The following is a 13,811-nucleotide window of genomic DNA, read 5'->3' on the forward strand; positions in this document are numbered from 1 at the left end:
ATCATTCTCATCATACTCATAACGATGCAATTGTCACGGTACATTTACCTGCAGTATGCCTTGTGGGGTGAAGGTGAATTTATCTTAATAAACAGAGTCAGTCTTAAGTCTAAGATGAGAGGGTGACAAAAAATTCAAGTAAGCAAGTAAGCAAAAATTCAAGTAAGCAATCTATTTTAATACAAAATTGATAAATATCAAATATGCAAGAAATCTATGGTATCAAGAGTTTGGATAAAGATAGGATCTGGGAAGTTTGAGATGAGGGTGAAAGAGGGAAGGAGGTGTGCCAGGCCAGGTCCCACCTTGGTCCCTGACCCACCCCTCCCCAATAAGATGAAATTGGCACCTGCTCTTTTCAGAGGGTCCCATAGTGGATGGGAGTTTCCAGTGACATGCTTTTACTGAAAGACCTGTCAATTTCCAACTTAAGCTTTCCTGCATGCCAGCTGTAGGATCCTTATTGACCAAACTATAGCGCATTCAGGGACCACTGTACAGGAAGCCATTAACTTCATCTGAAAGATGCCTATAATTTTAACATTGCAACTTTTTGGTTACAGCTCAGTAATAATGAAATAGCAAAGCTGTGACTTTCTTATTAAATTAAACACAACTTTGGGCACTTTACATGTAAAACAACATTTTGTAGAGAATAGAACAGTTTATAAGGCTGCTTTTAAGTAACTAAGTAATCAAAATGTGTGCAATATAAAATTTTAAAAATTCCTTGAATGAGTCCATTCTGTGAAATAAGATTTTAACGTTAATTGGAATTAATGTAACCTGGCCTTCATTTTCAACACACGGCATGAAAGTTAATTTTTAAAAACTCAATTATTATAATGTGCCCTCTAACGATTGAAGAGAAACACTGTCTTTTCTAAAGTGTTCATTTGAATAATTATAAAAGGATTTTTAAGATACAGAACACTGAAGGGGAATATATAAGACAGGAAATAAAAATCATCCCCAATGCTACCATCTGAAGATAGAATATTAACATTTAACAATCTGTTTTCCTGCCGTTTTTTCTAATACTGTCATGTTCAAAGTAGCCCTTGCTTAGTTTCTAAAATAGTAACAGACTGAGACCTGAGGCCACAGCTCTAATTGTGTGTTTATAACACTATTCATTTTACCTTCTATTTGAAGGTGGTAAAACAGTGTTCATGTTGCTCTTTTTATGCCTTGGGGTGTCCCTGTGAGGAAGCTCTGGGCAGCACAGCAAGTACCAGCCTCTACTCTTGATCCTAGCAACTTTCTAGATTTTTCTCTCTGCAATGTACAAAATAGAAAATCTGTGACTCTGTAATAAATAAATGAATCCAGGCTTGTACATTTGAAAACGTGATATTCCTTTGGGGTATGCGTGTGTGTGTGTGTGTATATATATATATATATGAGCATATGTATATTCATAAATATCACCAAGAAAGAAGCAAAAGATAATTTTTTCAATGACTTATTTATTACAATGACAGGAAGAGTGTAGATATAAACACGTGTGCTAATGCCATCATTGCCCCGGTTGCCTGAGACGAGACATATAAAAGGATGACCACCTAATCCAAAGAAAGTCAGTTTTGAGTTTCTAGCTATGGTAGAAACCTTAACCACGTAGTGAAGATCACCACACGGCTCATCCATTTAACTATGTGGGAACTTGCTATTTCAAATCTCCGTCCTAACAGAAATGACTGAAACATGTCGAGTATGAGTCAATATAAAGAAATCATTGTTCAACAGTCTAGTGGGTCTGTGTTACAAACACACTTGCACATGGATATTAGAGTAGCATTATTTAAATGTCTCTTTCTAAAACTCTCACTTTTAGGAATGAAAGCTTTGTGATTAATAGTTTTGATCTTCGAAATTCATATTGATAAAAGGAAATTTTAATTAGTCATTTAACACGAGTTTTTAAATTTTTGTGACTCTAACGTGTGATGCTGAAAAAATTCTTAAAATTCCCATTTAGTAATGTCATGGTTGTGCCAGTTCTAATTTGCTAGAGCTAGTCACACCATAAAACATTTACCAGGGATTCTGTATTAGTTTCTTTGGACCTGAAAAATGCTAAGTATGGCAACTGTTAAAACGTATTGTTATTCTTCTTTGAAAAAGGTAATAGGACGTAGCTGTCAAGATAAGTTTATTTTTAGTAAGTACATTACAACTTGAACATCCAAATAAGTTTTAACTATTAAAATTTCCCTTTCAAGAGGACATATACTTATCTGATATCATCATTCAGAATGTTTTGGGAGTCCTTCTTGTAATGACCTTAAGACGAATACACAACCCACAAGAAGACATATTACACTGCCTTGCTACCTTCCTTTATTTGAAACTTGCTCCAGGTGGCTTTGGCTGTTTCCAAAGGAGGAATGGAATGTTTATATATCAGTGTATATATCATATATATATATATGTATGTGTATATATATCAATATATGTATATATCTATATATGATATATATATTTTTATTTAAGTATTCATATTAATATATTACAGTTTCTGAAGTACCACGCAAAAGTAATTTCAAGCAGTGGTATATTTTAGGAGATAAGGAACACATATTTTACACTACTTATGAGGAGTCATACTCATTTGATTTCTGTATTCTGGTATATTTATTCAGATCCGTCATTAATTATAAGCTCCTAAAGGGTAGAGATGCTGCTATTTCAATTTTATAGTTCTCTAATCTCCCCCTCCCCTGCCCACTGCATCCCAAAATAGAACTTGAGGCCGATGCTCAAAAATGTTTGTTGCATTGAAGTGACTTGAACTTCCTACTAGATAGATATAGCAATATATCATATATTTAATACTTTGTTTTCATTTTTCATGGATTAGGCAATATTTGTAATTGTAATATGGCCTTTATTTGATGATTTTTTTTATAAATCAAGGAATCATACAATATAAATAATCAAAAATAAATTAGATCACTAAAGGCCTTAATAGACGAGCACTTTATGTCATTCTTACTTATATTGTTTTGCGTATTTGGCTTTAGAATTTTGGCTAGTCAAGCTTCTTTCTGGGAAAAGAACTGCAAGAGTTTATACTTAATAAGATTAAATTGTGAAATTTTGTAAGTAGATTCCCCTGCCCTAGTTCATATTTTAATGGGTAAAAAGATCAACCTTTAGCTAAAAACATTAGCTTCAATGTCATTAGAAGTCCAAATTAACTAAACAGCACTCGACATTGGTCACTGTTAGACTGTGTATCACTTATTAGGACTAACTGATGACAGTGGGAACTGGTTATTTGTTGACAGAGAATGTTTCTTGCTTAGGGATGAGATTTACAACAGTAGTTGATGTGAACTAAAGCATCTACTACAAAAAAGATGGCCCAACTTAACAAATCTTAAGCTAAACATATTGAAGTAATGTTAAATTTAAAAGCATGATGTGCTACATTGGTTTTAATGTTATTTATTATATAATGCAGAAACTGAAAAGTTGGAAGTAAAATTGAAAGTGGTATGAAATTTGTATCTGTGGGCTGGCATTCCTTGTTGGAAAAATTAACTTGAAAGTGAGAAGCAGGTATATAGATTTAGACAATGATTTCCTAAAATTAGATGAATTTGGGTATTTTCAATCAGTATTATACTTTCAATACATTCTGGTTAAAGTGCTAGCAAATCCATTACAGTCTAATAATTCAACCAATAACAAATTTGCTTTTATATAATAACAAACAAATGATAGTTTGGGGGGTTTGTAACGTGTCCAAATCCAGTTCTTACAGATGAGATTCCATTTAGCACACCTTGCAGGGGCACACCTTTGCTAACCATAAATGATGTCTTGGCTCACCTAGAAAGAAAACAAACATCCTGGGTTATATGGTGAAATGCAGAAGGAGAAAAAAGGAAGAGGAGGAGGAAGGGAGGATGAGGGGAAAGGAGGAAGAGAAGTCTGGAGGTAGGAGGGAGGGAATGAGAAAAGAAAGGGAGAAAGAAGGGTGTTGCTTATAATTTCTACATGTCTTTTCTATCGTGAAATAAAATGTGTTAACACAATAAAAAAAAAATCTTGTCTTATAAAACAGGTAAATACATTTTAATTGCACACATTATTAATAGGTTGTTGTTTTTTAATGGCCAAGGAAGCTAAAAGTTTTCAAGAAGATGAATTTGGTTTAAAATTAGTAAATTTCCATATATTTTAAGAATCTACTTGTTCTTAGAGAAACCCACAACTGCAGTTTTAGGGTCCAATTTTAGAAAAATTTGTTGAAATATTTTTTGAGTCAGGGAATAAAAAAAAATTTATTTTTGAGACTCCTTGGGTGATTATCTTCGTAGGCTAAAAAAAATCACTTGATTTAAATCAGTTTGACTCTCAAACTGGATCATTGTGCCTTAATTATTTTTAATGACATTTATATTAATGGCAGAACCATGAATAGTAAGTTTCACTCCTACTAGCAAAAACTAAAAAGCTGATCCTTTTCTTAGTTAAAAAAATATTGTATACAAAATGTTTATATATTTTTAAAAATTATTACATTGGTACTTAAATTTTCCCTTTGGAGAAATTTAAAATGTTGACTCGTAAAACACAACTAGAAGAAAGCTTATATCTTACTCCTGAAATTATTTTTCATTCTTCTAGACCTTTTTTTTAGCACTAACCATAAGAAGTATGTTCCGCATGGCTATGACTGATGGGCTGCTCACAGATTCCACATTTTTCCTGCTTCATGCATCATCATCAGCCATCTCCAATGCTCCAGACCTGAATCTGTCCTACTTTCTGCTCCATGATTTTTTCTGGTGATTCATGAGTCAGAATAGTAGAAGAAAAAAAAATCTACCTTGATTTTTCACAATGTAGTATTCCCTGGAAACTCTGTGGGGAATCTAGTTTTGGTCATCAGATTCATGCAAACATGATACTGATTGACAATGATGTATATAGATTTATATACATAACACACTATAGCAAAACCACTAAGATGTTCCATTAATGGCAGAATGCATACTGATTATAAACTACTCTGAAATGATATGAAAAAACTTATGTAAATACATTTTGTTGGACTTCCCAGATCTTGCTTATCACTACTGCTTTCAGCTGAAGCTACTTTTAAGCACTGTCTCTAGTGCACTAAAAAGAAAATTCTTAATTTTCTAAGCCAATAAGGTGATAAAAGCTCAAGATCGCTTATTGACACTTTCATAAAAATTGTGAATGTCCCATTAAATATTCTATCATCATGAGTGTAAAGATGGCAGACAAGAAATCTTCTCTGCTAATTTTCTGGAGAATAGGGATTGAGCTCTCCTGATTGTATAAGAAACAGTTAACAAGAAGTTCAGCAGAAGGTTGAACTGAACTGTTTTTGTAATAACAGTTCTTCAGATTCAGAAGCATCCAGGCCAAAAGAGCCAAAGAAAGAAAGCCTAATGGCCCTAAAATCTCAAGAAGGGAGCTGCAAGTTCACGATGTTGTCTCAGTGCTTCTATTACGAGACATCAAAGTTATTCCCACAGGCTTCAGGAACCTACAAATGCCGGTGAAGGAGTAAGTAGACTTCACAGAGTCTAAGCCAGAAACTTCAATCTGGGATTCACCTGTGAGTCAGAACTCTTTGCTAATGAATTATTCCAGAGAAAAGATACTGCTGAGAGATACCTTCTCTTATCAGACAAAGACCTCCAGGTTCACCAGCAGGGTCAAAACAGTAGGAATGCTCTGGTCTGCAGGTGCTTTGCCTGCCTTAATGGACCCTAGGTGCTCACCTGGGTATACAGCTTGAACCAATAAAGGAATCACAATGGCATGATGAATAAGGCAGAGCGCTCCAGAGACCAGGTGAGCAACCACTCCACCAGGCCTATAAATTGTGACCTATATGCAGGCTGTAGCCCATTTACAAAGGGCTCGTCCTGCTCAGTTCAGTGCCTGGAGAAGGAGTGATATCCATGTAAAAATAAACAATCTAGTTTATTTCAAATTAGTAAGTTCAAACCTATTATATTCAGAGATAATTTACAAAGTCTCTCTTACTCTTTTACATGAATTCTAACAATTTGATTTTATGAATGGCATTTTAAAACTATCAACATTTAAAATATCAACTTCACTTTTTTCCCCCCAAATTTAGTTTTTCTGTGCTTTGATGTCCCTCTAGCTTTATGTATATAAAAATGAGTTGGTATTAAGCAATATGCATATGAAACCATAAGAACTAAAGTAAAATGATGTTTAGAGTATTTACAAAAAGGAGGTTTTATTTGGAAAGAACAATATATGAAGCAATATTTTTGAACTACTCTTTGATGGAAAAATGATTTTTGGTTTCATTTTCTATGTGGTGTTCAAACAACTGTTCTATTCATTTAAAATGATGTAATAAATGTATTAGTCATTTAGCACTGCATAGTAAAAACTAGGTGAGGTCAATATCCTTTAAAGTTAGAAGACTGATCACATTCAACTGTGTAACTGGGGGATTTTGCATGTACATAAAAATGTTCAAAGGAATTTTAAGTGAGTGATAATATTCAGTTGAAAATGGTTAAGTATGTGTGATCAGATTTAAATGTTCTTTCCATACAACGAGTAACATGCTAATACAATTGTAAGCTTAGGCAACCCTCCTGTTATTTGAAGACATCTTCCCGAATCTCACCACTTAAAACCCCCAAATTTTATTTCTTCTTCTAACTAATGGGGTAATACTTTCCAGAGAAACACCACTCTGACGCGGTAAATAGAGGTAACGAAACTGCTAGTGTGATGCTTGTGGTTTTAAAGCACCCACATTTAATTTTTTGGACTTCAAAAAGTGGACAGTCTTATTTTTATCATTCACGGCCTGTCCCTCTCTGCCACCAATTTCACACCAGAAATATAAAATTTGCTCTCCTTTGGTTTTAGTTTTGAGAATTTTTGCCTCACGGACGCTCCTACTTCAAGGAAATACAGTCTCTCATCAAAATCTTTCTCACTAAACAAGCACCTCTGTCAGAAGTGTCTTAATTTCTTATCACAGAATTTTATCCACACAAGGAGCAATAAATAATTCATGTCACTGCCTCTTTGTTGTGTGTCCCTGAACTGCACAGAGCTGGAAGGCTGACAGCTGTGTCAGGACAAGCACCAAAGATCTGACATGACAAGTGACTAACAAGTTTCTTTCAGTTCATGGGGAAAGAAGACAATGGCCCAGAATGCAGAAAGAAATCCTGAAACAAAATAAAACTGCTTCTTTCTTTTTGCCTAAGTGTTTGCTATGAGTTTATTTCTAACCCACAAGCCCTGGTCATTTTATAGGACTGCCCAGCCCCCTTGATTCCTCAGGCTCGCTTGGCCATTTACTCCTGGCCACGGATCAATATGAGCAATTCTTGGAGAAATACGATGTCTCCATGACAACCAAGCCACAAATTCTCAGTGGAAGGCAGTGAGACCAGTAGTGAACTCTCCAGAGGTTTCTAGGCCTATAAGGCAAGATGTCTTAAAATGCAGGGACGGACAGAGGAAAAAGCCAGAGTAATTCATTCTTTATTACCAGTATAATGAAGTCCGGTGTATAGAACAGTACTCACTTTTTAAGTTAAGATTGTTTATCAGTACCTATATTTTTAAATAATCTTCCCTTTTTTGCTACATCCTTTTGTTCATATCAATCAGACAGAGTATGTTACATGTGAATCTCACTACGATTCTACTCATATTAAGGATGGCAGAAATGTATTCTACTTTTGAAATGGTATTAAGCTGATGTAAAACAATCAGCACTTAAGTACAAACTTAATTCATGGATTTAACTGCCTGACAAGACAACGGCTAGAAAACGATTTATTAAAAGGCTCTTAAAAAAAACCTCTTCAAAATCACGCAGAATTAGTCAAAACTAACAGTGATTTATAAATAATGTTTTATTACAGAAATTTAAGCATTTAACATTACTTTCTCCATTTTAGAGTAAGACTAGTCTATGCTTTTCTTTTAGATACTGTGGCAGGAGAGGGGATAATCTGCGCATTAAAAATTTCTGTCATTGCTAAAGATACTACTTCTTGGTTCCATGGGATGGGAGAGCAGAAATGTGGTTGGGGATGGGCGCAGAGCAGTAGTTCCTCTTTTGAGGAATCTTGGTGGAGTGGACAGGGCTGATATACAATGCCATCGCCACTGGGCCTAGTGGGGTTCTGAGATGACTTAGGGGACCTGACATAGATTGCAGGCTGCACCTTTCACTGAAAATTAAATCTCAGTAGTTCTCCTTGGGGAAGGATCAGGGGACTGTTTGCAGCTGCCCCTTGTCAGTGAAGGCTACAAGATTTGGAAATCTCTTAACTAAGCTGACAGGCCACAGAGAGGATGAATCAAAAATATGATACATGGATCAGCACACAAAGATGTGAGAAGGTAGCGGGGACACAGAAGCCAGATAAAACAGGAAGGAAAAAAACAAAGTGCAGGGACATAGTTAACTCTTTCACTCTGAGGGTCAGCTACTTCTAGCACCTCATAGCTTTGGAGTTATCTAGGAATGTCGTTCAACCTCTACAAGTTGTTTTTCTCCCTTTCTTTTAAATAGTTGTTAGGCATGCTTCAGAACAAAACACAAACAGAAATCCACGCTGAAGCATTCCTGACTGTGTCCTTCTAACACATTTCTGTCGGTTTTTTTCTACAAAGAAAATATAAAAATAAGTAAACTTGACCTGGAGTGAATTTCATTGCACCAGGAAGGGTTACCATTTTCTTTTCTTTTGTTCTGAAGAGTTGACAACACCCCTTACTGTCATGTTTAACCCTTCTCAGCCCAGTTAGCGTCCTGTTTGTTTTTAGAAAGGTAGATAGAACTGTAACGATGACAATTGGCTTCTCTTTTCTCTCCGTCTCTCCGCCTCCACTTGACTTTTGTTAGATTGCATTATTCGAACGATTTAAAATGTTGGCATTTCTCTCGTTTCCAATCTCTGCCTCTATTAACCAGTTTAGCCTAAAATTGATGATAATGAACTAATAGTGTTGGCTTCCCTTCTCAGTCATAAAGCCTTTGTACTTCCTCCAACTGAATTCTTGATGAAAGAGGAAAAGATAACAGCTCCACACCGTGACCCTGGAGGTGACCATTAATTTGACAGTGCAGCTGCTAAGAGAAAGCAGCATTACAATGTCCACTCCCCTCACCCCCGTCCAAGGACCCCAAAGCTGTGTCAAATTTATCATTTTTTACTTGACTATTTTTAAATGGCTTTCACCTGGACTCTCAGACGCTTGCAAGTCCCATCTGTCAGGCACGTCCTCAGTATCTTGGAAGTTTGCCGAGTTTGAGTTGCTGTCATGGTTGACTGGACTGACGGGAGCTATTAAGAGAGAGAGAAGAAAGAGAGAGCAGTGAAAAGTAGTAGCAAACACCATTAAAACATTTCCTTTCAGCTCCACAGATATTTCCAGGGACACACTACGTAAACACAAATAATAAATTGAAATAAAATGTATCCTCTAAGTATTTATTGGCAGACATGTAATTAGTTGAAAAATCTATAGATGTGACTTTATCTTAGAAGAAAAATAAGTTCATGGCATCCAGCTTAAAAGCCACAAAGTAACAAAGTGATCGCTTTGAAGTCGAAATCGTATTTTTAATGCATAAATCTAAAACAATATAGTCAATTAACGGCAATAGGACACAGAGAGAACATCAGGATAGTCGATTAGAAAGACCAGCTCTACGCTGGTGGCAATGGTTCCTTCTGTCCCACAAATCACAGCTAATGAACACTTTGTACGCATTTTCATTATCTTTCATTAAATTAAAAATGGTGGTATAAAACACCAAAAAATTAGTCCTATCAAAAGTAAATTTAAAAATATCAGATGAACACACTGAAACTGAACAAGGGCGATGTTTTGCATGGAAGGTCTGAAGATAACTTATCATGAGATATTATTTCAGAAACAGAAGCTAGCAGAGGAGTCTAAAATTTTCTATAAGCATATTACAACCACTAATTCTGTTAGAGAAACAGACTCAAGTTTCCACATTCTTCCACAAGTTATAGCAGTTGGTCTAAATTATCTCTAGAAGCCACATATTTCCTTATTACCTTTGTTCTAGAAATGGTTTGTCAGAAAATGTGGGCCTTGTCTTCATGAAAAAACTCAGTGGAAAAACAAAACAAGACTCTAATCGCATAAATTAGATCACATTTAAGTCAAATGCTATAAATGTAACATATGCAATTGAGTACAATAGAATTTTATCTACTATAGGAAATAGTAGGAAATAGTACTACTGTGATTTCAGATCTTGGTAACACACAAACATATCTATAAGCCATAAATCCAATAAACAAAATATAAGGTTATAAATCACTCATGAGATGTGTTTGTTGGCATGGGGAGTTGGCCTGGGCACTGTTTCTCCACCTCCATTAAGAGAATAGAGAGTGATGCAAAGGCTGACACTGTGTTACTTCACACCTTTGGTAAGTGACCTACAAGTATCCCTCCCCAGATCCAAGCAGTAGTAGTGTTCACACCTGCCACATTCTTCTGGTTATTTTAATGGAATGTAGACAGCATTGGTGGTCATAACCTTGGGGCCACATACATACACTTGAAAGACTAGTAAACATAATTCTAGTTGAAATATTTCCTCTAGACAGTTTCACTAACCCTATCTGGACATCATAGCTACAACTTCTTGGTTCTGTGAAAATGTGAGCATAGTTAGAATTCACTACTTCTCTAAACCCTTTTGTTCGTGAACAAAATATGGGAAAAGTAGGCCAGGTGCAGTGGCTCATGCCTATGATTCTAGCACTCTGGGAGGCTGAAAGTGTGTGGATTGCTTTGAGCTCAGGAGTTTGAAACCACTCTGAGCAAGAGCAAGACCTAGTCTCTAAAAATAGCTGGGGGTTGTGGTGGGTTCCTGTGGTCCCAGCTACTTGGGAGGCTAAGGCAAGAGGATCACTTGAGCTCCAGAGTTAGAGGTTACTGTGAGCTATGATGCCACAGCACTCTACCCAGGGTAACAGAGTGAGACTCTAAATAAAAAAAAAAAAAAATTGGAAAATATAAAATTCTTATTTTAAATAAACAATTTTTTTTTTCATTTTTTGCATTTGAATTTTCTGGAAAAAATAAGAGAAGTAGGGACTATGTCTACTTCACTCACACATTTCTGTGTGCCCCATATATAACAGCATCTAGGCCATAGAAAGTATTCTTGAAGAATTTGTGAAATAATAAATGAACAAATGAATGAAGCAGAGGTACCATGCTAGAAGTCCTCCTGTGCCAAGAGGATATAAGCTTTCATTTATTTCCCAATACATCTGCTCAGTTTCTTGTTTAGCCCACTTAAGACCAAGGATGATATTTTTGCAAAATAGTGATATAGGTTAGTATGTGACTTGGAAAGAGAGGATAGATGGCTTATGTGGTTATTGATATAGCTATGTTAATTTAATTTTCTTCAGTTTAGGTCACACAGAGTATTTTCAAATCCATAAAATTTTATGAAATGTTTAAGTGGGATAGTTAAATACATCAAAGTTTCAGAATATCTTGACTATTTACATTGGTCAAGATTTCCTGGCCTGTTTTAATGATTTTTATCTCTCTATACATCTTTTTTTTATCTCTCTATATATCTTAATTATTAATTTTCTGAAATATTTACATCGGTATTTATAATAGGGACTAAGTCCCACAGTTAAAATCCATTACTAAAAGCCAATGAGGTAGCACCTCTATAGATCTGGGCAAATGCATTACACTTGTGTTCCAATACATTGTGTTTTCACAATTAAAAAATTTCCTCCCTTCATTCATTTACTCATTCCTCCAACATATATTTATCAATTACCAAATATTTATAAGTTGTTGTTCTATCTAAGCACTTCAAAGAGAAAGAGGACCTGTATTCCATCAAAAAAGTACATTTGCCTATAACCATTTTTAGTGGCAATAAAGTGGTTCCAGCATGAACTGGCACCCCAAATCTCTCAAGAAAGACAGAAAGGGGTGGCGCCTGTGGCTCAAAGGAGTAGGGCACCAGCCTCATATGCCAGAGGTGGTAGGTTCAAACCCAGCCCTGGCCAAAAATTACAAAAAAAAAAAGAAAGACAGAAAGTTAAGTGTAATTTTAGTTGCATGATCTTACTTATACTCATACTAGTATATACTATGCAATTATTTTGTTTCCACCTCTGATTTTAGAGGGTGTGGCTTGTGTGAAGATAAGGGAATAGAGAAAGTTATTCTTCAAATATTTGGCTTAGTTACACCCCTGTTTCCCAATTTTGAAATGGTACAAGATTTGTTATTTTTACTGGGCAGTTCTTACAGCAGCCACTGAAGCCTACATAGAAGAAATACCTACATTCTGCCAGTTGTGGGAACACTGACATCGGAGTCAGACATTGGAGTGGTTAATTACTGCCCTTCTACCTTTTGTTTGTTTGTTTGTTTGTTTGATAGGCTAATCCCTACAATTGTTCTTTTGGGTGCTTCCTGTGATGTTTCATCATTAAACTCTGACATGATGTGTGACCATGTCTTCTCTAATGAATCATTTCAAGAAGGATGAAATCAGCCACTATTGATCTAGTGTTTATTATAGATAGAGCTCCACGCTAGACTGTGAGGGGTGAAGAAATGAAGGCACTTTTAATGTGCCCACGTACAACTTGTGATCTAGTTGAAGTATGATGAAAAGTGACCAGTAGAAGCATCAGAGACAATATTTCAAGAGTGACATGGTTTTTCGTAGTACAGGGAATTCCTCTACCATAGTATAATCTAGAGGTAAAATTTATATTAGAACTCCCTGAGTGGGACTGTGGAAATCCCAACGGGACTTCATGTAGAAAAAAGATGGTAAAACTAAGTCATGGTCAAAGAAATACATTAGCCAAGTGCCATAGATGTTTTTATGATTGTTGCTGCCTACTTTGGGATTTTTTTTTTTTTTTTTTTTGTAGAGACAGAGTCTCACTTTATCGCCCTCGGTAGAGTGCCGTGGCCTCACACAGCTCACAGCAACCTCCAACTCCTGCGCTTAAGCGATTCTCTTGCCTCAGCCTCCCGAGTAGCTGGGACTACAGGCGCCCGCCACAACGCCCGGCTATTTTTGGTTGCAGTTTGGCTGGGGCCAGGTTTGAACCCGCCACCCTTGGTATATTGGGCCGGCGCCCCACCGACTGAGCCACAGGTGCCGCCCTTTGGGATGTATTTTTAATAAGTTTTTCTTACGTGTCTCTTTGAGCTTTTCCTGAATTGCTGTTGTTAGCTAATTCTTCTCACCTGTAGAAGTTAACTATAGACAGGTTTTCTTCCTTGCCCTAGATAGTCAATAATTTGATCTTTACTGATGCTGGGCCCATTTATCACAGTAAGTTGTCCTTTCACTATACATATTGACTTTTATTTATCAATACCAAAGTCCATTTGTAGCTCATCACTAAAGTTCTTGGATATTTTCAGTAGTTTTTGAAGGTGCATTTTAGAGCTTGGCAGAGAGATACTTTTGACATCAATATAGTGCAAATGATTGTGAGACTCATCTTTAGCTTAAAATCAGCTGTTTATTTTCTATGTAATGGATTCTGAAATAGTCTATGTTTGAGGGGTAAGAGACAAGAAAGACAGACTCTTTTTGACAGTTCTACCACTGAAAGATGTAAGACGGTTTGACTCACCCATCACACTCCTTGAAATATCGACAGCTAAAAGGCCATTGTTCTGAATATCTCTATAATATCTTAGGAAGCTAAAGAGAGGGAGGAGTCCCTATACTTTTTGCAGATGTG

At 36.1% G+C, this 13,811-nt stretch overlaps 1 protein-coding gene across 2 annotated transcripts in view; it reads right to left on the reverse strand.

The window, feature by feature from the left end:
* Positions 1–1,463: 1,463 nt before the first annotated feature.
* The window catches only part of WDR72 (WD repeat domain 72), a 238,797-nt gene continuing 226,449 nt past the window's right edge, over positions 1,464–13,811 (reverse strand). For both annotated transcript variants that reach the window (XM_053595485.1, XM_053595486.1), the window contains 2 exons: positions 9,252–9,356; positions 1,464–3,840 (listed from right to left, as the gene is read on the reverse strand). In XM_053595485.1, the coding sequence (XP_053451460.1) occupies positions 3,785–3,840; positions 9,252–9,356 (161 nt within the window). In that variant the 3' untranslated portion in view covers positions 1,464–3,784. The remainder of the gene's footprint in view (positions 3,841–9,251; positions 9,357–13,811) is intronic.

The sequence above is a fragment of the Nycticebus coucang genome, chromosome 6 (assembly GCF_027406575.1).
Source record: "Nycticebus coucang isolate mNycCou1 chromosome 6, mNycCou1.pri, whole genome shotgun sequence".
Taxonomy (NCBI): domain Eukaryota; kingdom Metazoa; phylum Chordata; class Mammalia; order Primates; family Lorisidae; genus Nycticebus; species Nycticebus coucang.